Source organism: Salmo salar, chromosome ssa01, assembly GCF_905237065.1.
Source record: "Salmo salar chromosome ssa01, Ssal_v3.1, whole genome shotgun sequence".
Taxonomy (NCBI): domain Eukaryota; kingdom Metazoa; phylum Chordata; class Actinopteri; order Salmoniformes; family Salmonidae; genus Salmo; species Salmo salar.
In genome coordinates, this window is record NC_059442.1 from 40,106,881 (window position 1) to 40,133,271 (window position 26,391).

A 26,391-nucleotide genomic window follows, 5' to 3' on the forward strand; every position below is an offset into this window, starting at 1 on the left:
ACAGTACAGTACATTTTTTACTCACACCAGCCACAGGCTGGACTGAATAGGCTCGCAGGCCGGAGCAGTATGTTTGATACCCATGTGCTACACTGTGTTCGTACCACTGCACTCAGGCACAAGAGGCCAACACTGCCCTCCAGCACACAGCATTGGACTTCCAATAAAGGACTGGACTTTCCCTTACAGTAATATTACCTTGGTCAGGAGCAAGATATACAAATACCTTAACTTGTAAAATTCTCAAAAAGAAATTATGTTGAGGGGTATTAACATTTACTTCGGTCATATTTCTGTAATTTACTTATTTGTTTTTTATCATTTTTACCACGAAGCCTTTAGCCAAGTACAGTTTAAGGTTAAGATGAAAGCTTTCACCAATGTCACACTCTACGGCTCCATGGTGATGGCTTTGGTCCTGCTGTCCTTGAACGGTGACCTTCATTGATTGGCTGGTGTTTCATCTCTGGGACGTAACCTTGACGACCGAGGGAGGTGTTCCTCTTCTGTAAGCAGCGGGGGGCTGGGCCGGTGTACTCTAGTGATCAGGGAGGAGACAATGACCTGTAAATCTGTAAATGAGCCAGAGGAAGAGACAGGCACATACACGTACACGTACACGCTCTTCCTTCTCACCACTGAGACAGAGACCCTATCTCTTTAAACCCTCCTGGATCCTTTTGATATTTTTGGGCCGTGCATCCAGCCTCGTCGCCCCTGCCTACCCCCCTGTCCTCCCCCGTTCCCTTCCATCCTTCTCTGCGGGGGGCCCAGCTGTGGATCATTGCCTTCGATCGAAGGGGCCCTGATTGCGGCGCTCGACGGGCCGCGCGCCGTGGAGTCGTCCAGATCAATCCAGCGATCCCTCCATTTGGTTCCCACTGTGCATGATGACAATGTTGGCATTCCACATGCAGCCCAAAGGGCCTGATCAAATCTACTGCATCGATCCGCTAAGGCTGGGCTGCGTGACAACCCGCCAATGCACACACACTTCACTGTACAATTTACTGAGAGATAGTGTGCAATAAAATTATGCTTTGAAATATTTTTGGTAGAATAATGGGAGATTTGTGCTTTTGAGAAACGCTAGTTGACTCTTGAGAAATACTATAAATACAATAAATACAATGGTTTAGTCTCAAACGTTCTTAAGCTAAAGTAGGTTATTTATTAGACTAGCATGATTCTTTACCATCAAACTTTACTTAAAAAGTAATATTGCTTTGGTTTCTTTGTCCATAGTGGCTGCTTTGAAGAGCAACAGAGCACTCCGGGAGCTGTACCTGTCCAACAATAATCTGAACAGCGAACAGGACTCTATGCAGTTAGGAGACCTGCTCAGACACAACAGCTCAATCACTACTCTGGACCTCAGCAACAACACCATAGCAAACTCAGGTGCACTTAAAGAACATATTCAGTATGAACCAGATACAACAGTACCAGTGGAGGCTGCTGGAGGGAGGACGGCTTATAATAATGGCTGGAACTGAGCGAATGGAATGGCATCAAACACATGGAAACCATGTGCTTGATGTATTTGATACCATTCCACTAATTCCGCTCCAGCCATTACCACGAGCCCGTTCTCCCCAATTAAGGTGCAACCAAGCTCCTGTGAACAGTACCATCACTACCCTGGACTTCAGCAACAACACCATAACAGACTCAGGTGACGGTCCTGGTACTGTCAAAGAACAGGACCATTTTCACTCTGTATCACTCACAGAGATTGAGGTAGCAGTAAATTGTTTAATTCCCCTTGTCATTTATGTAAGCCCTTTATGACTAGCCTAGTGCACTGTAGTCTTAAGTGTTTCATTTCTCTTTTCTGGTCTTGTGCAGGACTGGAGGAGATCTGTGAAGGTCTGAGAGTTCAGACAAATGGACTGAAGGTTCTGATTCTATGGAACAACCAGATCACTAACAATGGACTGGTCCATCTAGCCAAAGTTCTGGTGAGGAACACAGATCTTATGTTGATCCTGTATCATAAATTAGCTGTGTTTATACTGATTGTAATTTCACTGTGTTGATCCTGGATTACCATTTTTAGCTCAACCCCAGCCTTAGCCTTTGACTCAGATTTAGCCTTTCCCTTTGGCAACATAAACTGCACCTTTGTCATTTGAGTGGTGGCGATTTGGAAATCAAAAGGGTATACATTAAAAGCCTTGGCCCACTGGCATATTCAAAGAGAACTCACCCAGGCCAAAAATAAAGTGCCTCTCTCTCTCTCTCTCTCTCTCTCTCTCTCTCTCTCTCTCCGTTCTGCACCACCAACAGTTTGATTAAATAATAGATATGCGTTTAGAAGTGGCTATCATGCTGCCTGCCACTAAGAAGGAGAAGTAGAAGTCTTGGCAAACCATAATGACGATAATTAGACCAATGGCTGGTCTTGTCAAATATGACACAGGAAAAGCTGTTATTAACCTTTCTCGTTTGTTGTATTTCTCTTTTCCTTTTGTCCTCTGGGCTGTCTCTGTTGAAAGAGAAAGAGAACAGAGTGAGAGCGGGTTATTTGGGTCGGACATGGAACCACTTTGGTGTCACAGAATGTAATTGGGTTGTAATGTTATCCAGAACACACATTTAGTGTAGTGACAAATCACTATACAGTATAACTCCCTTTTTCTGTGAGTTTTATATTTGTTGTTGGTATAGGTACTCCGGTTTAAGTTCCTCCTTTTATGCATTTTTAGTCATTTTTTGCTACTTAATGGACTAGGTCAAGGATACTCTACTACTTTTTGAGAAGGTTCGTTCACACAAATGTCCTATCTGGCAAATGTTCTGATGGATATTGTCATTTATCGGCGTAGCAACAAACCACCACCTCACGACCCAAAATTTTCACACCCCTCTTTTTGGCGGAGTGAATTTTTTTAACGTTTTTAAGCAAATTTCTTTCAATTCTACACATTTTTTCATGTCTTATGTGTGTTCATATGATACCTGAGCGACTCAACAAAATCAATGGGAATCGAAGCTGGCCTTGATAACTACAAGATTTAGATAGCTGGTTAGCCTAACTTACCTAACTAACATTGGCTAGTTATACATAGATTATAAATAGCTCTCTAAAGTAATGTCTTAATGACATAAGAGGAAAGCTGCCATGCACTACAACATTTAAAAATTGCACCTTGTACATTCTACTAGTATAACTCTCAATAACATTAAATTGAAAGCCCGACTGAGTTGTTAAAAAAAGTTGTTTTTAAGTTGGGACCTGCGGTCCGTACCAACCCCGTTCTGGGTCCAGATTCGGACGGCGGTCCGCCTGTTCAGTATGGCTGGACTACATCTTCACAATTTATAGTTCTGGGTGTTCACTCTGTTTATTCCATTTGTTTTGTCATCTGAAACGTCAAAATCTGTCTTAGAATTTTTGGTTTTAACTGAAGCCCTGTATTGTGTTTTCCCCAAAGCTCTCTTCTCCAAACCTACAGTGGTTTACATGCGACAGGCCTCATCCATGCTTGACTCAAACCCTCAAACAACCAGTCAAGTCTTTAATTGGTCGCTATTATCCCCTGCGTTCCCCTTCAAGCATCTCCTCTCTCTGGGAAAGGTTTCAGTCGTCCATCGGACGTGTCGTGCCTCTGTGTATCCCTCTCCCCTCTGCACATCTCTGAGCTGGCATTAGCACAGACACAGCAAGGGCCTCTTGAGTGTGCCACACACACACAGCGAGGGGCTCTTGAGTGTGTTTGTAGTCACCACTGTACAAATTAACTCTGAAGACGCACTTCCTCAGGTCTGCTGTTGCCAGCATCTTTCCACCCCCGCATTCATTCATTACCTCCTCAGCCGGGTGACCAAAGGAGTGGAACGGGGGGTGGCAATGAGGTACGCTGGTGTATCGCTCCTCACTCTGACTGTAGTATACTATAGTATTCGCTGTAGTGTGATTGCGGATATGACCGTAGTATACTGTAGTGTTTTTGCTGACATGACTGTAGTATACTGCAGTGTTTACAGTAAATACTGTACAGACATGTCTGCAAAAACACTACAGTAGTCTCATGATGCCATACCTCCAGAATCACGTCATGGTCACGCCTCTCTTGGAGGTCTGGAGAATTTGTTTTGCAAAAACATTTTGAATGGCCCACTGGCTCCCAACGGCAAGATTTTGATTGGATGTGACATTTCAAGAACCCTCCCCCCACACACCCGTAGAAGGGGTGCTGTGTGTTATGTGCACCACTGTTTACCGTCTGGGTAGTTGTTGCCTATGCTAGTTTCATTAAGTGCTAGTTTTTAAGTTATAACTGTGGGCGACAGTCTGCGATTTATATTTAGTGAAATTGAAAGTGGATTACGCTGGTAAAGTCAAACGTCACAACATGGTCTATACCGCTCTGGTGGTAAACCTTTTTTTTTACAAAATTGTTTTTTTTCCTCCATTCATCCACATGGCTGATGGCGGCGCTTTGCTACGACCAAAAATATTGTGAATATTGTCCATTATTTTTTTTTTTTGAGCCAGTGGGAGAACCTATTCAAGTAAGTAAATACATGTTTTTAGATGTTAATGTATTATTAGCTAGCTGGCTGGCAACAGTAGGCCACTTTGTAGGCTAACTCAACTGAGCTGCTAGCTAGCTAGCTTGACACACTGTTTAGCTAAGTGAATTAAAATGTAATCAGCTAGCTAACTTCCCATTAGCTAGCTATCTTGATGTAATCATTGTAAATTAAAAACAGTCTCCAAATGCATTTGTAGATAACAGCCATGGAAGAGGGTGACATTGCAGCTCCAGCTGTCAGTAAACAGAGAGTGTAGGCTACTGGACAGGGCAGGTATCTTTGTGGGATGACATTATGAAAAGTGTATCCAACTCCAGTCCCCAAAGGGGAAAACTTTGAGGACAGAGATATAATAGTAACATATTATTTAGTGCTTTCTAATTTGAGTATATCTGTCGCCTGTTTGTGATTTTTTTTTCTGTCCTCAGATATGGAAAGCTGTGAAAGCCTGTTCGCAGATGGAGAGTGCTCCCAATGAGTATATCCTATTTGCCATGGATTATATGTGTAGGCCTACCTATGTTAGCAAATGTTGCATACAAAAATACAGTTAAACATCACACACAATGTCTGCCAACCCAGTAGATCAGGGATCAGTGGAGCAAGATTGTAAGGTTGTGGTGGGTTTTTGTTCATCTGAAAATATGCTTTAGTAATATTAGCATACTTGTTATTGCTCAATTATCTTTTGTTGTTTAGACTAAGATTTCTGATCTTTACGTATGTGCCTATTTGTACATTTTGAAGTGATGAAGTGTTGATTTTTTTAAGTGAAGTGTTTAAATTTGTTTTAATTGTTAAACTATTATTCAAAATGAATTAGTGTCAATGTTGGTCAATCGCATATGACAATCCTGCAATAAAAAGGGGAAGGGGTTCTGTCTCTAATGTGTATGTGTTGTAGTGCTGAGCGATTAGTGCTTTTTGAGGTTGGTTCGATTATTAAGAAATAATCAAGTTTTTTGATTTTGGTTTCAATCTTTTTTTTCATGACTGCTGAATACCAACTATCAAATCACTTAGATCGTGCATTGTCATGTAGAAATACCTTGCACGAAGCAAATGCTCCTCTCAATCGAGAATTCTTCTGTCTCTTTTACGCAGCAGGCATACAACACAGACTGGCCAAGTAGGCATGCAATGGATTATGGCCATTGCAGTTAATTACCACATTTTCTGCGCTAAACTACGTAGAATATTAGTCTGGAAACCAACTCCCTACTACATCGCACAGTTCTGGCTTGATCTGTTTTATCTCTAGAGAAACTTTGCAATATGCGCATTGAGCTCACAGAAAAAAACAGAACGAAATGGAATTCAAATATATATATTTTTTTTACCCCCTTTTTCTCCACGATTTCGTGATATTCAAATAATTGAACCGACATCAGTCAATTAGTTGTTCACATGTTGTTGTTTTTTTCATAATGTCTGTTAATCGCTCAGCACTACTGTGTTGTATTCTGAAATGAACATTTCCTTTTTGTCTAGTTTGTCAGATTTCCAATCTGTTTTATTGATTGTCACCCTCAGTATGTCAGCTATCTGAATCCATTTATCAGCTTATCATATGGCAGGCATCGCCAACGCAGCCATAGGCCTATAGTAAGATGGCATTACTGGCCTTATGGGCATCTGTCATCTGAAGCAGAGAATAGCAAAACTCACATTTGTTTACATTTTGAGCTATATATTCTCAATTTAAAACTTCTTTGGGATAGGTGGGACATTAGCGTCCCACCTGGCCAACATCCGGTGAAATTGCAGAGCGCAAAATTCAAATTAAATTACTATAAATATTAAACTTTCATGAAATCACAAGTGCAATACATCAAAATATAGCTTAACTTGTTGTTAATCAGGCCAAGGTGTCAGATTTCAAAAAGGCTTTACGGCGAAAACAAACCATGTGATTATCTGAGGACAGCGTCCAGCACACAAATGCATAACAAATCATTTTCAACCAGGGAGTTGTGACACGAAAGTCAGAAATAGCGATATAATATATGAATTACCTTTGAAGATCTTCTTCTGTTGGCACTCCAAAATGTCCCAGTTACATTACAAATGGTCCTTTTGTTCGATAAAGTCCTTTTTTGTATCCATAAAAACTCAGTTTAGCTGGCGCGCTTCAGTCAATAATCCACTCGGTTTCCCTCTTTCAAAATGAATCCCAAACGTTACCAATTAACTTATCCAAACAAGTCAATCAATGTTTATAATCAATCCTTAGGTACCCTAATACGCAAATAAACAATCAAATTTATGACGGAGAATCGTTATTGTCTTTACCGGAGATAAACAAAAAGAACGCGCTGTCTTGGCCATGGAAATTACAGCCAAAATGGGAGCCACTTAGAAAAACTACAACTTCTCCCTCATTTTTCCAAAAACCAGCCTGAAACTCTTTCTAAAGACTGTTGACATCTAGTGGAAGCAATAGGAACTGCAATCGGGGATGATTTTGCCCTATTATAAAAGTGCCACGCATTGAAATCAGTGGTATGCTGAATTTTTATTTTATTTTTTATGGTTTGTCCTCAGTGTTTCACCTGCCATTTCAGTTCTGTTATACTCACAGACATTATTTTAACAGTTATAGAAACTTTAGAGTGTTTTCCATGCATATCCTAGTTTCTGGGCCTGAGAAGCAGGCAGTTTACTTTGGGCACGCTTTTCATCCGGATGTCAAAATACCGCCCCCTATACCAAAGAAGTTAAAATGATACCAGTAGACAATGTACAGTGAGGGGAAAAAAGTATTTGATCCCCTGCTGATTTTGTACGTTTGCCCACTGACAAAGAAATGATCAGTCTATAATTTTAATGGTAGGTTTATTTGAACAGAAAGAGACAGAATAACAACCAAAAAATCCAGATAAATGCATGTCAAAAATGTTATTAATTAATTTGCATTTTAATGAGGGATATAAGTATTTGACCCCCTCTCAATCAGAAAGATTTCTGGCTCCCAGGTGTCTTTTATACAGGTAAGGAGCTGAGATTAGGAGCACACTCTTAAAGGGAGTGCTCCTAATCTCAGTTTGTTACCTGTATAAAAGACACCTGTCCACAGAAGCAATCAATTCATCAGATTCCAAACTCTCCACCATGGCCAAGACCAAAGAGCTCTCCAAGGATGTCAGGGACAAGATTGTAGACCTACACAAGGCTGGAATGGGCTACAAGACCATCGCCAAGCAGCTTGGTGAGAAGGTGACAACAGTTGGTGCGATTATTCGTAAATGGAAGAAACACAAAAGAACTGTCAATCTCCCTCGGCCTGGGGCTCCATGCAAGATCTCACCTCGTGGAGTTGCAATGATCATGAGAACGGTGAGGAATCAGCCCAGAACTACATGGGAGGATCTTGTCAATGATCTCAAGGCAGCTGGGACCATAGTCACCAAGAAAACAATTGGTAACACACTACGCCGTGAAGGACTGAAATCCTGCAGCGCCCGCAAGGTCCCCCTGCTCAAGAAAGCACATATACATGCCCGTCTGAAGTTTGCCAATGAACATCTGAATGATTCAGAGGACAACTGGGTGAAAGTGTTGTGGTCAGATCAGACCAAAATGGAGCTCTTTGGCATCAACTCAACTCGCCGTGTTTGGAGTCAACATGGAGGTGGAAACATTATGCTTTGGGGGTGTTTTTCTGCTAAGGGGACAGGACAACTTCACCGCATCAAAGGGACGATGGACGGGGCCATGTACCGTCAAATCTTGGGTGTGAACCTCCTTCCCTCAGCCAGGGCATTGAAAATGGGTCGTAAATGGGGATTCCAGCAAGACAATGACCAAAACACATGGCCAAGGCAACAAAGGAGTGGCTCAAGAAGAAGCACATTAAGGTCCTGGAGTGGCCTAGCCAGTCTCCAGACCTTAATCCCATAGAAAATCTGTGGAGGGAGCTGAAGGTTCGAGTTTCCAAACGTCAGCCTCGAAACCTTAATGACTTGGAGAAGATCTGCAAAGAGGAGTGGGACAAAATCCCTCCTGAGATGTGTGCAAACCTGGTGGCCAACTACAAGAAACGTCTGACCTCTGTGATTGCCAACAAGGGTTTTGCCACCAAAGTCATGTTTTGCAGAGGGGTCAAATATTTATTTCCCTCATTAAAATGCAAATCAATTTATAACATTTTTGACATGCGAATTTCTGGATTTTTTGTTGTTGTTATTCTGTCTCTCACTGTTCAAATGAACCTACCATTAAAATTATAGACTGATCATTTCTTTGTAAGTGGGCAAATCAGCATGCAAAATCAGCATACAAAAACATATACAAAATCAGCAGGGGATGAAATACATTTTTCCCTCACTGTATATGAGGCAAACCATATACCAGATGTTGTACATGGCTTTTATGTGCTGACAAATACAATTCTTTAGTGCAAACCCACCCATTGTAAATTTAGCTACAGTATGAAAATATTGAGATGACAATTTGGCTACAGGAGATGAGCATTACAGGTAACATTTTAGTTCATTCATTTTAGCAATATTGCTTGCAAAATGATTGCTGTTGTTCCCATAGATAGACCCCTTAAACAAAGATTGCGGTTTTGAAAGTGCAATAAAAGTGCATTAATTGCAGTCGACTGGTAACTGCAGTTGAAATGCAATTATACTGCAAAAGTACTGCAGTAAAAAATATATATTGGATGCAGTATTTGTAGCGTACTGAAGTTATACTGCACTCCAACTGCAGTTATACTGCACTCTGACTGCAATCTTTTTTCGTACTGGACAGTACATGGTTGCACTAGTATCACTGACCCTGGATAAGCTAGCGACTGGGCTAAGATAGCTAACATTTTAGGTCAATAATATGGTGTTAACATTATGTTGGCTTTATAATCGAGAGAGAAATTGAACTAGCGAGTAAGTTCATTTTTGCCTAGGTAGTTTACAAGGTTAGCATACTTTTCTCAAAACAAACCTCTTTGTAGCTAGCCAGCTACTTTTTGTCCTACTTTAGAAACATACACATTTATAATCTTTGATGTGGCTACCATTGTAGACCATTTCTCCCCTCTTGCTGCAGCTTTAACTCATCTCGAAATTATGTGAAAACCAGCAACGCATTTGATTCGTGTGACAGGTTTGCGAGTCGTTATTGATTTACACTGGGTTCCAACCAATCTTTAGCTGATTTCTGCCATGGAACTTCCCCAGGCTTCCCATTTTAGGGTAGCCTGGTTCACGACGAGGCTATATTTACTGTAGTTTTTTTGCGGACATGACTAGTATACTACAGTATTTACCATAGTGTGTTCGCAGACATGATTGTAGTAACTACCAGACTACACCTCAACCAGAACATAAGACAGGTTGGTGACAGGCCAGGTCAACATTCTGAGCAATTCAACGGACCAGACAACACATTAGCAAAAATATATTTATTACAATTGTAACATCTAAACGTTAGACACAGGTTGTAGGTGACAAACTCATTCCATGGAGGGTCGAGCGTCTGCGGGTTTGTACTTGATTGATGAATTAAGGTCACTAATTAGTAAGACACTCCCAACACCAGATTGTCTAGGGCTTAATTGAAAGGAAAACAAAAACCTGCAGACACTGAATTAGTTTAATGGGCCTAGAACAGGGTTGTCAAAGGGAAACAGTACAGAAGCAGATATAAAGAACAAGAAAAGTTGATTAAAACTTAGACCAGGTATTCCAAAACTGGGGAACATGTGAATATATATTTTTATATATATATATATATATATATATATATATATATATATATATATATATATATATTTTTTTTTTTATATATATATATTTTCCAATGGGGCTATACATTTGTGTGAGGTTTTTTCCTCGCCTGAGTAGCCTCGTTTCACTCCCCCCCCAAAATGAAACCATCTAGTGTTCAGCGAAATAACAACACAATGTGAAATACAGATAGTCTAGTCAAATAATTAACATCCAATCACATTAACCGTTACCCTCTTGCGGGAATTCCACTAATGGTCTGTACAGTGCCTTGCAAAAGTATTCATCCCCCTTGGCGTTTTCCTATTTTGTTGCATTACAACCTGTAATTTAAATTGATTTTTATTTTTATTTCATGTAATGGACATACACATATTAGTCCAAATTGGTGAAGTGAAATGAAAAAAGAGCTTGTTTCAAAAAAAATCTAAAAACAGAAAAGTGGTGCGTGCATATGTATTCACCCCTTTGCAATGAAGCCCCTAAATAAGATCTGGTGCAACCAATTACCTTCAGAAGTCACATGATTTGTAAAATAAAGTCCACCTGTGTGCAATCTAAGTGTCACATGATCTCAGTATATATACACCTGTTCTGAAAGGCCCCAGAGTCTGCAACACCACCAAGCAAGCGGCACCACCAATCAAGCGGCACCATGAAGACCAAGGAGCTCTCCAAACAGGTCAGGGACTAAGTTGTGGAGAAGTACAAACCAGGGTTGGGTTATAAAAAAAATATCCGAAACTTTGAACATCCCACAGAGCACCGTTTAAATCCATTATAAAACATGTTAAAGAATATGGCACTGCAACAAACCTGCCAAGAGAGGGCTACCCACCAAAACTCACGGACCAGGCAAGGAGGGCATTAATCAGAGAGGCAACAAAGAGACCAAAGATAACCCTGAAGGAGCTGCAAAGCTCCACAGCAGAGATTGGATATCTGTCCATAGCAATCCACAGAACTGGGCTTTATGGAAGAGTAGCCAGAAAAAAAGCCATTGCTTGAAGAAAAAAATAAGCAATCACATTTGGTGTTCGCCAAAAGGCATGTAGGAGACTCCCCAAACATATGGAAGAACGTACTCTGGTCAGATGAGACTAAAATTTAGCTTTTTGGCCATTGTCACGAACCGGCTTGAAGTCCGTAACAAAAGGGAGACAACGTGGAGATAATAAATATAATTTTGTTATTCCTTAACTGAAGTAACGTAAATACAATTAGCAATAGTGTGTGTAGTCAGTAATCAGTAGTGTAAGTGAGTGGTTGCGTGCATAAATGTGGTAATGAGGGGTGTTGAAAGGTGGCAAAGCAAACACACAAAATGGCCATAAAAATGCCACAACCAAAATCTAACCGTGTGTCTGCATGGAGCGTCTCCTCAATAAATGGGGAAGAGGTGTATGCGATCTTAGTATGCGATTGTAGGTTTTCCTCACACCCATATGTCCAGCAACATCATTGTGAGAAGTTGTAAACACCAACTCGCGAAGCTTAGCTGGTACAACAACCTGACTAATCGCCTCCCTCACAAAACAACTACCATGAGACACCCACTTTCTCATCAGGTCATCCTCTTGGAGAAAATAGCCATGGGCAACATCTCCCAACTGTTCCACAGGCACAATTTGGGAACGCAACTCTTCTAATGTGGAGTCAGCCCGTTGCTCCTTGATTAGATCGGAGCGGGGTACAGATAACGGGAAAGTAGTGACAGATTTCTGTGTGCCATTCTCGTTAGCCGGCCCAGTGACCAGGTCGCCACGGCTCATGGAACGAATCACTGCACACGCAGAGAACACCTCTGGGGAAACTCTGCGCACTCTCATCAGGAATCCCTGCAAATGACGGATTAGTGGAAACCACTAGAGATGGAAACAGGACAGGCCATACACGCTCACCAGCCAAGTTATTCCCAAGGATAACGTCGATACCCTCAGTAGGCAACGAAGGACGCACCCCCACAACAACCTCACCTTTCACCAGTCCACAATCCAACATCAGTTTATTCAATGGAACTGACAGTGTTCAAACATATTCCCCTAATTAGAACACTATTCCCCGAATCAGTCTCAGCAGAGAAGGGTAACACAGACTCCAACACAAATGACTCAGAGGCACCTGTTTCTCTCAGGATCTTCACTGGCACTAGGTCGTTACTTCCTAAAATAGACACAAAACCCTCCGTAATGAAAGGTAAATAGTCTGGGTCAATATGGACTTTCACATGCCCCTGGGCATGAGACAGTGTGGCAGGAGTGAACTGATGTGGGACAGCCACTGCTAAAGCCATAGGCTTAGATTTAACGTAAGCGCAAGTACTGAATTTACCATTAGCCCTGAGAACCGGACATTCGTTTTTCCAATGACCTGAACCTTGACAGTAGTGACACTCTTGACCAAAGTCAGCTTTACCATGGGAGTCAGGCTCAACCCTAGTTGAATGAAACTCTGCCCGTGAACCAGAGTACACCTCTGGGGAAAGTCTGCGCACTCTCATCAGGAATCCCTGCAAATGACGGCTTAGCGGAAACCACTAGAGATGGAAACAGGACAGGCCATACACGCTCACCAGCCAAGCTATTCCCAAGGACAATGTCGATACCCTCAGTAGGCAACGAAGGATGCACCACCACAACAACCTCACCTTTCACCAGTCCACAATCTAAAGCCATAGGTGAGCGAGGCCCAAATCTTTCCGAACGCCCCCACTCACTCCGAATATGGGGCTCTGCAAAGACAATTTTGTGAGTCAAAACATACTTGTCTGCCAAAACCGCAGCTTCAGCGACAGTCTTTACTTTTCGATCGTTAATGTACGTGGTTATACGATCAGGGATTGTGTCCTTAAATTGCTTTAGCATAATCAGATCACACAGCCCTTGGAAAGTCATAACTGCAGAGGCAGAACACCATCGATTAAACTGTGAAGAAAACTCTTGCGCAAACTCAACATGAGTCTGTTGATCATCCCTTTTTAAAGTTCTAAATCGTTGGCGGTAAGCCTCAGGAACCAATTCATAAATCTGGAACACAGCCATATTAACCTTATCATAAATGACATTGTCAGCTACACTAAGAGCTGAATATGCTTCCTGCGCTTTACCAGTCACCACACACTGCAACATTAAAGTGCTGTCGGAATCAGGCCAACTCCTAGCGTCAGCAACACGATCAGACAACGGAAAGAATGTCACAGGGTCCTTCTCATTAAATTTTGGCAACAACCGTAAGTTCCCAATAATATCAAATGTGTCCGGGGCACGACCGAAAGAGGAGCGACCCCTAAGAAAATCTGGGTTACCTTCCCAGAGCAAACTCTCCCGAGAGCTTTCCTTCCCTAACCAACTCTAACCGCTCTTGTTGCAGCTTGATTTTAGCACGCTCCAAATCCTGTTTAAATTCCAATTCCTTTTCATACTTTAGCTTCTCACGATCATGCTCTAGCTTCTCACGATCATGCTCTAGTTGTAACAGAAGCAGTTATTTCTGTTGTTCAAAAGACAGACCGCTAGGTCTAACAGATGGGGCGGCCATTGTAACGAAACAGGGAGATGGCGAGTCCTCGGCAGAGGCTGCCCAAGTGGCAACTTCAATACCCCTCTCCATCAAATTGGCTTTCAATATCAACCTAACAGACTTTTTTAGATGTTCATCACTAATTTCAACGTTGTAGTGTTCAGCGATCTTCAACACCTGTTCTTTAGTACATAATTCTAACAGTTCCTCTGATGGAAAGTGAATAAACTTGTCTACGTAAGACGCCATAGTCACAAGTAAATAATTTTTTTTTAAATCTTTCTCTCCCCTCTGCTGAGCACACCAGACTGGACCACAAGAGAAATGACAATCACACTAAATGACCATCACACTGGGCACCACAGAAGAGAGATGAGATATATATGGAGCTTCCCCAAAACCTACAATAACTCAACCCTATTCTTTGAGCGGATTTGCGGTGGATAAATACACACTGTAGCACGCTGGCAAGGGAAAAAAACACCCAGCACGCTGGCAGATTCCCCCAAGCCACAGATGTGCCCCCGAGACAACTGCTCAGTCCACGGACACCACACAAAAATAAAAAACCAAATAACCATGCCCAACGTATTGTAACAGCTGTCTTCAGAAATGGACCAAGGCGCAGCGGGAATGTGGATACTCATAGTTCTTTTAATAAACTTAAGTAAAGCATCCACAGGCAAAAACAATAAACGATACTCACGAAGACAGGAACAGTTTTGCAGGCACACAACATGCAGTGCAAAAACAACTACCCACAACCCCAAAGAAAAACACACACTACTATATAGGACTCCCAATCAAAGGCAACTCAACACACCTGCCTTCAATTGGGAGTCCAATCACCCACACAACATTTAACACACACAAACCCCCTGCCACATCCTGACCAAAACTAACACAATTACGCCCTCTGCTGGTCAGGACGTGACAGTACCCCCCCCCCCCCCCTCAAGGTGCAGACCCCGGAATGCACCTAAAAGAAAAAACAAACCCCCAAACAACAAAAAATATCCCCCTAAACAATAAGGGAGGGAAGGGAGGGTGGCTGCCATCAACGACGGCACTGTGCTACACCCTCCCTCCCCAACCCACCTCTCCTGGAGGTGGCTCAGGTGCAGGACGTGGACCTCGCTCCACCTTCGGCGGGCCACTCGGGCTGGGCCGGAGGACAGGCGGGGCCCTGGGGCTGGGCCGGAGGACAGGCGGGCCACTCGGGCTGGGCCGGAGGACAGGCGGGCCCCTCGGGCTGGGCCGGAGGACAGGCGGGCCCCTCGGGCTGGGCCGGAGGACAGGCGGGCCTCTCGGGCTGGGCCGGAGGACAGGCGGGCCACTCGGGCTGGGCCGGAGGACAGGCGGGCCACTCGGGCTGGGCCGGAGGGCAGGCGGGCCACCCTGGCAGCTCCGGGCAGTCGGGCCGCTCTGGCGGACCCGGGCAGTCGGGCCGCTCTGGCGGACCCGGGCAGTCGGGCCGCTCTGGCGGACCCGGGCAGTCGGGCCGCTCTGGCGGACCCGGGCAGTCGGGCCGCTCTGGCGGACCCGGGCAGTCGGGCCGCTCTGGCGGCTCCGGGCAGTCGGGCCGCTCTGGCGGCTCCGGGCAGTCGGGCCGCTCTGGCGGCTCCGGGCAGTCAGGCCACTCTGGCGACTCTTGACTGGCGAGGCTGGGCTGACGCACTAGACGCCTGATGCGTGGGGCTGGTACTGGACGTGCCAGCCTGGAGACACGCACCTCCATGCTAGTGCGTATAGCGGGAAACACCGGACCGTCGAGGCGCACTGGCGGTCTTGAGCGCAGGGTTGGCATCACCACTTCCGGCTCGATGCTCACCTCACCCTGGCACATGCGGGGCGCTGGTACAGGGCGGACTGGCCTGTGCGTAGGTATAGACGAGATGGTGCGTACCTCTGCGTAACATGGCGCCCTCCACCTCATACGCACCTCCCTGTAATCACGGGTAGCTGGCTTACGGCTCTTCCTTTCCTGGCCAAACTACCCGTGTGCCCCCCCAAAAAAATGTCTTGGGGGTGCCTCTCGGGTTTCCTACCCAGCCGTGTTCCCTCATACCGCTGCCGTTGGTTCCTCTGTCCTGCTGCCTCCACTCTCCTGAGTGCCTCCACCTGTTCCCATGGGAGGCGATCCCTTCCGACCAGGATCTCTTCCCAAGTGTAGACTCCCTTGCCGTCCAGGATGTCCTCCCATGTCCATTCATCCACCCGATGCTCCTTCCTCTTCCGCTGCTTGGTCCTTTTGTGGTGGGTAGTTCTGTAACAGCTGTCTTCAGAAATGGACCAAGGCGCAGCGGGAATGTGGATACTCATAGTTCTTTTAATAAACTTAAGTAAAGCATCCACAGGCAAAACAATAAACAATACTCACGAAGACAGGAACAGTTTTGCAGGCACACAACATGCAGTGCAAAAACAACTACCCACAACCCCAAAGAAAAACACACACTACTATATAGGACTCTCAATCAAAGGCAACTCAACACACCTGCCTTCAATTGGGAGTCCAATCACCCACACAACATTTAACACACACAAACCCCCTGCCACATCCTGACCAAAACTAACACAATTACGCCCTCTGCTGGTCAGGACGTGACACGTATTCCAAAGTGAAACACGTTGCTAAGCCTAACAGGGAAAAAATAAAGGCTATAGCTCCGGGTAGCAAGTGTCAAGTGCCTACCCAAATCACCCACTGAGGTACACAGCCGATTGCACTCACCTCCTCGGACCGATGTTCCAACAGCAAGTAGAGCAAGAGTTTCCAGACTGGGCAGGGTTCTGGAAACTAAACAATGTACTCTCTCCAACGCAGCACACAACAAACTATCCACCGCAGTGGCAAGTTTACCTAACAAACAAAGGCAACCAATACTGGGCCTACCTGTCACCGAATATGTCGTACTCTTCGGCGAATATGTCGTATGTGAGAGAGAAGGACCAAGGTGCAGCGGGAATATGGATGCTCATATTTTAATTTAAAAAAAAGGAGTAAAGCATCCACTGAAAAAACAATAAACACAACAGTGACAGTCTTACAGGCATACAAAACGCAGTGCAAGAACAACCACCCACAAACCCCAGTGACAAACAACTCCCAATCAGGAACAACGATTCCCAGCTGTTCCTGATCAGGAGTCACAAGACACACAAGACTGCCACGTCCTGACCCCCAAACTACTACAACAGCTCCATCTGCTGGTCAGGACGTGACACTACCAAACATTACAACTCAAAAGCTGCAACAAAAGTTGCAAACAAAGCACCTACAGAGTTCTCAAACATTAACTCCACATTTTCTCCCAAACACAACACACATACAACGCCCAACGACACTAGTATTAGTCCTTCATAATGCAACAAAGTTCTATACGCCGAAATGTCTAGGAACCAACCTTATGATCCCGGACGATCCCCCACTTGTCATGAACCGGCTCGAAGTCCATAACAAAAAGGGAGACAATGTGGAGATAAGGAATAACAAAAATATATTTATCAACTGAAGTAATGTAAATACAATTAACAATAGTGTCTGTAGTCAGTAATCAGTAGTGTAAGTGAGTGATTGTGTGCATAAATGTGGTAATGAGGGGTGTTGAAAGGTGGCAAAGCAAACACACAAAATGGCCACAAAAATGCCACAACCAAAATCTAACCGTGTGTCTGCATGGAGAGTCTCCTCAATAAATGGGGAAGAGGTGTATTTATCCCGGGACACACCCGAGCCCAAGTGTGTCCCACTTCGCTGATGACCCTCCCGGCTCCGCCCACCGACATCTTATTAAGGAAAACAAGAGCAAAGAGAAAGAATTTGACAGACAGAGTGGGAGGGTCGTCACACAATCAAGGAAAACACTATATCTGGCGCAAACCCAACACCTCTCATCACCCCAAGAACACTATCCCCACAGTGAAGCATGGTGGTGGCAGCATCATGCTGTGGGGATGTTTTTCATCGGCAGGGACTGGGAAACTGGTCAGAATTGAAGGAATGATGGATGGTGCTATATACAGGGAAATTCTTGAGGGAATCCTGTTTGTTTCCAGAGATGTGAAACTGGGAAGGAGGTTCACCTTCCAGCAGGACAATGAGCTGAAAGCATACTGCTAAAGCAACACTCAATTGGTTTAAGGGGAAACATTTAAATGTCTTGGAATGGCCTAGTCAAAGCCCAAACCTCAATCCAATTGAGAATCTATGGTATGACTTAAAGATTGCTGTACACCAGCGGAACCCATCCAACTTGAAGGTGCTGGAGCAATTTTGCCTTGAAGAATGGGCACAAATCCCAGTGGCTAGATGTGCCAAGCTTATAGAGACACACCCCAAAAGACTTGCAGCTGTAATTGCTGCAAAAGGTGGCTCTACAAAGTATTTACTTTTTTTTGGGGGGGTGGGGGTATTTTGCATCTTCAAGGTGGTATGCATGGTGTGTAAGTCAAATGATACAAACCCCCCAAAAATCGTTTTTAATTACAGGTTGTAAGGCAACAAAATAGGAAAAATGCCAAGGGTGTCACGACTTCCGCCGAAGTTGGTGCCTCTCCTTGTTCGGGCGGCGTTTGGCGGTCGACGTCACCGGCTTTCTAGCTGCCACCGATCTATGTTTCTTATTTTAGCTGCCACCGGTCTATTTATTCCCTATTTAACCTTTTGGTTCCCACATGGTTTTATGCGTGTTTGTTCTTTGTTTAGTGTTCAAGGCTTCTGTGAGCTGGTGTGTTTTCTTTATTTTTGAGTAAAGTACGTCTTTTACTCAGTTATGTGTCCTGCGCCTGACTCCGTCCTAACCGCTGCACACTGACACTTGACAAAGGGGTGAATAATTTTGCAAGCCACTGTATGTAGCCAAACGTAGTTGCTGTTCATTCCGTTTGCTCAAAAATGGATAAATGGTTAAAAAAAGCAGTACTACCAGCTGTACTACACCTGCACCTGTCGACAACACAGGTTGTTCTGCTTCCACGAGCACATCCAATGCTAGCATCAGTAATTCTACATTTGTTGTTAGCCCAGCTAGGATGGACACTGACAGTTGTGAATCGGATGCAGTCGAAGAGCTACTGCCCCCTTACCCGGGAAAGCACCGAACAACAGACAGGGACTTTTGACGATAGACGAGGCGCAAATATGATGAGAACTTCATTGATTTGGGGTTCACTTATATTGGGAGTAGTGCCTTTCCTCAGCCACAGTGTGTTATATGTGCAAAAGTACTATCTCACAACTTGATGAAACCTTCACTCTTGAGCAGACATTTAGAAATAAAACATGCCAATTTGAAAAATAAGCCACTGGAGTTTTTTGAGCGAGAATTAAGACAACTTTCGAGTAGTAAGACATGTATAAAAGCAAAATATACCATTAATAAGAAGGGGCTAGAAGTGTCCTATATGATGAGCTACCGAGTGGCTTGGACAAGCAAGCCCCCTACTATTGTGCAGGACTTAATTATTCCTGCTACTGCGGATATGGCTGGGACAATGCTGGGGGAAAGGCCGAAAAAAATATACAGACAATGCCTTCATCAAACAACACTGTTTCACAACGCATCAGTGACATGGCAGGAGATGTTTTGAAACAATTACTGCTTTGCATACAAGCCAGTGAATTAAATGTGTTACAGCTGGATGAGTAAACAGATGTGGCGGGCCTGGCACAGCCCCTGATATATGTACTTTACGTTCATGAGGGGTCAATTAAGGAAGACTTCCTCTTCTGCAAACCACTGGAAACCAGGACAACAGGCGAGGATATTTTTAAAGTACTGAACAGCTTTGTGACATCATGGACTTTGGTGGTCAAGATGTGTTTGTATCTGTACTGATGGCACAAAAGCTATGACAGGGAGATATAGTGGAGTGGTAACGCGCATGCAAGCAGTTGCTCCCGACGCCACTTGGGTACACTGCAACATCTACCGAGAGGCTCTTGCTGCCAAGGGAATGCCTGACAGTTAGCAAAACGTTTTGGACACTACAATGAAAATGATTAACTTTGTTAAAGCAAGGCCCCTGAACTCTCGTGTATTATCTGCACTATGCAATGATATGGGCACCAACCATGTAACACTTTTACAACATACAGAAGTGCACTGGTTATCAAGGGGCAAAGTATTAACACGTTGTTTTTAATTGAGAGACGGCCTTAAAGTTTTCTTTACTGACCATAATTTCCACTTGTCTGACTGCTTGCATGATGACGAGTTTCTCACACAACTGACCTATCTGGGTCATGTTTTTTCTCGCCTGAATGATCTGAATCTAGGATTACAGGGACTCTCCGCAACTATATTCAACGTGTGGGACAAAATTGAGGCTATGATTAATATGTTGGAGCTCTTCTCTGTCTGCATTAACAAGGACAACACACAGGTCTTTCCATCATTGTATGATTGTTTTTGTGTGCAAATGAACTCAAGCTTACGGACAATGTCAAATGTGATAGAGCGAAGCACCTGAGTGAATTGAGTGCGCAATTACGCAGGTACTTTCCCAAAACGGATGACACAAACAACTGGATTCGTTATCCCTTACATGCCCTGCCTCCAGTCCACTTACCGATATCTGAACAAGAAAGCCTCATCAAAATTACAAGATGCGGTTCTGTGAAAATTGTATTTAATCAGAAGCCACTGCCATATTTCTGGATTGGGCTGCGCTCAGAGTATCCTGCCTTGGCAAATTGCGCTGTTAAGACACTGATGCCCTTTGCAACCACGTACCTATGTGAGAGTGGATTCTCGGCCCTCACTAGCATGAAAACTAAATACAGGCACAGACTGTGTGTGGAAAATGATTTAAGACTGAGACTCTCTCCAATACAACCCAACATTGCAGAGTTATGTGCATCCTTTCAAGCACACCCTTCTCATTAACCTATGGTGAGTTATTCACAGTTTTCGATGAATAAATAAGGTTTTATATGTAAGATGGTTAAATAAAGAGCAAAACTATTGATTATTATAATTATATTATCATTTGTGCCCTGGTCCTATAAGAGCTCTTTGTCACTTTCCACAAGCTGGGTTGTGACAAAAACTCACACTCATTCTTATGTTTAATAATTGTATCGTATAGTGTGTGTGTGTGTGTGTGTGTGTGTGTGTGTGTGTGTGTGTGTGTGTGTGTGTCTGTGTGTGTGTGTGTGGCAGGCTTACAATGATGGCAAAAAACATTTGAGAGTGTGCTGACCCAGGTGCTAGATGGGGAACGCAGCTGGAGGTTGAATGTTTGAAGGGGTACGGGACTATAAAAAGTTTGGGAACCACTGACTTAGACAATTAGATTTGCATGTTTGACAGAGAACACACATTAACAAGAGTTCACCAAAATTACTTAGATCTGTTACTTCCACTAGATAGGTTTCTGAAATCCAGTGCTTTGCTTTCAGAGATTCAGATGACCAACTTAACAAGATGATCAAAAACAGTGTCAAACAATACTGCACTTCTGATGGTAGAGAACAGTTAACCACTGCATTTACATAAACAATAGTTATTTTTGAAATACAAATGACTTTACAAAGTCAACTTATTGGAGGGCGCTACCAATAAACTGCCTGGACAAACCAGCAAAGCCTCTCCAAACAAAACAACTGAAAATGGTGGCTTTACATAATGAACATCTTGAATATTGTCACACATGAATAAACTCACTGATGGTCAAACTCAACACATACCATTCAGAACAATAGAACACACCCCAAACGTTTCTTCAAGACCGCATGGTCACAAAATAAACAAAATGCACCGCCACCGTACAACTTACACAACCACAAATGACCTTCCAGGTATACAGCTTTCACCTGAATTCTTCTTCTTCGATGGGGTTTAACGGAGGTTGGCATTCAATGTTAATGGTGCATTACCACCACCAGCTGGACGAGTTATTGAATAAGAAACTTAAAAAAACATTCTGGGAAAGGTGGATAACAGCATCATACAAAATAAAACACGCCAACTAAAAAAAAATAAAATTATATCAACATCATACTTCTTCAATCATAGTCCACTCCAAAATACATCCCTACACACGCTTAGGGGCCTGTGATGGGCGGACATTCACCGACAGGATTTCTTGCACCGCCTCGGCTGTGAAATCACGAAGACCCCAAAAACGTTCAGCGGCATTCACAATGATTCAAATTTTCTTAGACTTCTTCTCCGCTTGTGCTGTACAGTTTATGACCATTGCAATAAATCATACAAATCCACCTTTTTAACATGTAGCGTTTCACTAACCCTCGGTTGATGAGAAACCTTCTGGTCTTGGTGGCTCTACTACCGTTACTTCTTCCCCGCCACTCGTTCCTTTAAATTTTCTCACCGCCTCCAGATAGGAGACACCATGGACACTCCTTACCCTTGCCACCTCCTTCTCCAGGGCACGCCAAGAATTCAGGGGCATGTTCACCTCCACAGTTGCAGCATTTCCCTTCATCTGGTATACGATATTCTTCTCTTCTGCACACACTTGACACATGACCAAATCTTTTACATTTATCACACTGAAGGGGCTTGTGCACAAAAGCTCTTACAGGGTATCTCATGAATCCTAACTTTATATGAGAAGAGAGAGACTTCATCAAGGAATAGTAGCATGAGTGAAGTGAACTTCTTTTCTCCGTCCACCATACAGGTCAATCGATGTGCACCAACCACTACATCGATGTCTTCAATTATATCCTCTGCCTTTCTTTTTTTGCGCCACCCCAGAAATAACCCCCTTAATTGGCGCCCTGCTACGAATATCCATGCAGGAAACATTCCACTCCGATATCTTTTTGAGTTTCAACACACGCTTCTTCTGCTCCGCAGACCAAAAAATTAAATAAGACCACTTCTTGTAACTCTCACCGACTCCACACTTTGTTCCAACACATTCCAGATTTTCATGGAGACATTAAACGGATTTACCAAGTAGCATTCATCCAAAACCCTGACTCTGACCAAAAACGAGTTTAGTGGTTTCCTATTTTCCAACATAGCTTTACTTCTCCTTTCCTGCCACTGTAACCCACTCATTTTCACTTTCTGTACTATTAGCTTCACTCGATTCACTGGCAGTTTCAAACAAAACCTCAGTTTCCGCCATCTTCCGTCCTCTCTGCCCTCCCCAATATTTCCCGGCCTCTTCAATATGGTGTAATTGTTTTTTTTGTTTTTTTATTTAACCTTTATTTAACTAGGCAAGTCAGTTAAGAACAAATTCTTATTTACAATGACGGCCAACCTGGACGACGCTGGGCCAATTGTGCTGCGCCCTATGGGACTCCCGATCACAGCCAGTTGTGATACAGCCCGGGATCGAACCAGTGACGCCTCGACCACTGCACCACTCAGAAGGCCTCTCACCTGAATGCGACCAAGGTGTGCTTTTATACATTTCCTACATGTCCTTCCCTAATAAGGGTGTACAGGGAAACACTGACCAAAACTTTGGTTCCTAGCCTGTCACGCAATATTCTTCAGTTGCAAGATTGTAACTGAGTGAGGTTTAGGTGAGGGTTATGGTGATGACCATCTACTGTGGGACTCCAGTTAAAGAGCAGGCGGAGGAAGAGATGCAGTTCAGTTTAAGGGTCTTTATAGATTCAGGTAATGGAGATTATACATGGCAGGGAATGATTGACAGTTGACATGAGACTCATCTTGAATTGAGACTTGGTTGGCTTTGTATTGAATATGGTTTATCTAAAAGGAGACACCGATAATAACAGGCATAAACAGCAATGAACGTACATAATTAATCGGCTGTTAATGGCAATAATCAATGACAATATGCAAAGGCAATAAGCATATAAATGGGTAAAGCTATGCATAAATGTATAGCAGCAGTGTCACGTCCTGACCAGTAAAGTGGTCTTTTGTCATTGTATTCGGTCAGGGCGTGGCCACCCTCCCTTTCCTCCCTTTAGGTTTGGGGTTGTTTTGTAGGGTTTTGTGTTTTGAGGTGCAGTCGGGGTCTGCACCTTGTGGGGAAGGGGGGGGGGGGCGGGGGTACTGTCACGTCCTGACCAGTAAAGGGGTCTTTTGTCATTGTAGTTGGTCAGGGTGCGGCAGGGGGTGTTTGTTTTGTGTGTTTTGGGGTTTTTGGTCTAGGGGATTTTGGTTCTAGTTTTCATTTTCTATGTTTCGTTTTCCAGGTTTGGCCGAGTGTGGTTTCCAATCAGAGGCAGGTGTCTTTTGTTGTCTCTGATTGGAAGCCATACTTGGGCAGCCTGTTTTCCTTTGGGTTTTGTGGGTGGTTGTTTTCCGTTTTGTGTAAGTACCTGACGGAACTGTCGGTTGTCGGTTTTGTTATTTTTTTGTAAAAGTGTTATCTCATTAAAATTAAAGAAGATGAGCACTATACCTGCTGCGCCTTGGTCTGTCCTTTACGACGCCCCTGACAAGCAGTTAAAAATGAATTGCTAGAAAGGGGGTACAATAGCATGCGGCATGGTAGGCCGATGCTATAGCGGGCTAATTTATCAATGGCTACATAGCATAGCATGGCAAGCTTACAAAATCTAAAATAAACAAAAGTAACAAGCGTAATTGGGTCGCTGAGCTATGATCCACCGGGTCAAATAAGACTGGAGGTGTGGCTTAAGGGGGACGTGGCTTTCACAACGAATGAGAGTATTTTCACACACATTTTTTATTAACATTATTTAAATATTATAACAAAGTGGTAACTATCCCAACATTGGATGTGCATAGGTACTTAAGGAACTGATACTCTTGTGTAAGCCTTATTAAAGCTACAAAAGTGTCAGTGCTCAACCTTAACATGTGTTGACAATACAACAGAACAGATTAACTGGAATGACATCATGGGTGGCCAAAAATAACTATCTGAAAGCCATGCCTCCAAATGGCTGGTTCAAAATAACCTAATGTGTGTTCTGTCCAATATTTACCCAAATTCGTTTGTTTTTAACCCAGCATATTTTTGGGGGGAGTGTAATGAGCATCACAAAGGCAATTCAGAAAAAGTGCAACAATTATTAGCGCGTCCATTAGCACTACTAGTACCGAAGACAACAGATCAATATTGTAGCTCTCAAACTCTAAGCGGCATTCTGCTATCTCCCTACAGTTTTCAGCCATTAGTTTCGCCCACAATATTTCATCAGAGAGAAAGAATCCTTCAAATAAAAAAGAAAACTTACTGTAGAATTTTTGCACAGATCCATACAGCCATTGGTGCCTCAATCCAACGAAACTACACTTCCGTTACACTTCCCAAGTCACACGCTTGAGCTAATTAGCAAATGCGGTCGCCTCGTCTTCCGTCTGTTTTCCGTGAAAACAAGCACTGTAACATGGAGATATGGCCGTGTGGGTACACTAACCTAACCTAACCTTTCGTTATTTATTTTTAATGGTTTCTCGATGATATGTAAGATAAGGTCCTTATGCTTCCAAAACCGTACCGCAAGCAATGCGTGCAAATGTTTAGATTGAGAATAAGGACTCTTAACAAAGCTCCCCCGTACATAAGGTGCCTTCGTCCAATGACTTATGTGTAATTTAATGGAACTGAGAGTCATGATCAAGGGCTAGGAATTCTGTACAAAGATTCAAAACCAACTGGCAGTTCCTTTTGGGTTTACCAGTATAAATCAACAATTATCAGACAACCAGTAATACATACCCAGATAGTGGCTTGCTCTACTCAGGCAATCATAAATATGGTAGGTATTTCAAATTATCCTCTTTGATGATATGTGACTTAAAGTCCTAAGTATTTATGATTGAGTAGAGCAAGCCACTATCTGGGTATGTATTATTGGTTGTCTGATGATTGTTGATGATTTATACTGGTAAAGCTGGTTACTGTGCTCTGTGACGTGGATGCGGGGGAGGGCATTCGTGTCAGGTGTGCCCTCTAGAAAGCCAGTATGAGTGTTTGCACTCAGGCTAGAATGGAAGGCGACCGGTGCGTAGGAGAAAAAATATCTGTAGATTTCAAAAGGTACTCGCACTGAAAACCATGAAAAAGGCATAACCCTAGGAGGCCGAGATTCAAAAAATAATGCACTTAATTTTATCCATGCTCGAAAGAATACAAAAGGTGAAAGTACAAAGTGCGAAAAAAAACTAAAACGAAGCATATGTTTCAGCCTTATGCCTTCATCAGTGCTGTACACACAAATTAGGAAGACACGTACTTAAGGAGACACACCTGCTGTGCGTAACAGGCGCAACAGGTGCAAGCAGATAGTTGATTAGATACTGGAGAATAGGGAGTCAATAAATATTAACAAGGAATATGTAGAAGAATATAGAAAATGGACAATTCAAATGTCACATATTATTGGAAAAAGGCTAGGCTACAAAACAATATCAGAAGCAATAGATATAAAATACTCAAGTAGGTTAAAAATCTCAGCAGTCCCCCCCAGAGTGCTGGGGGGGACTGCTGGTGCTCATCCATATTGTGGCGGCTTGAGAAACATGGTCAATGGCACAGAACTTAAGATCAGTCACAGCATGTTTAGCCTCATGAAAATGTCTAGCCACTAGTAATTTCAGGTCATTTCTTCTGATGGCACTGCGGTGCTCATTGATGCGTAACCGTAGTTGTCTGCACGTAA

At 43.4% G+C, this 26,391-nt stretch overlaps 1 protein-coding gene across 1 annotated transcript in view; it reads left to right on the top strand.

Annotated features, from left to right (window-relative positions):
- The first annotated feature begins 364 nt into the window (after positions 1-364).
- The window catches only part of si:dkey-288a3.2 (protein phosphatase 1 regulatory subunit 37), a 29,662-nt gene continuing 3,635 nt past the window's right edge, over positions 365-26,391 (top strand). Inside the window, exons 1-3 of the mRNA XM_045694903.1 lie at positions 365-434; positions 1,246-1,401; positions 1,849-1,961. Of these exons, the coding sequence (XP_045550859.1) occupies positions 365-434; positions 1,246-1,401; positions 1,849-1,961 (339 nt within the window). The remainder of the gene's footprint in view (positions 435-1,245; positions 1,402-1,848; positions 1,962-26,391) is intronic.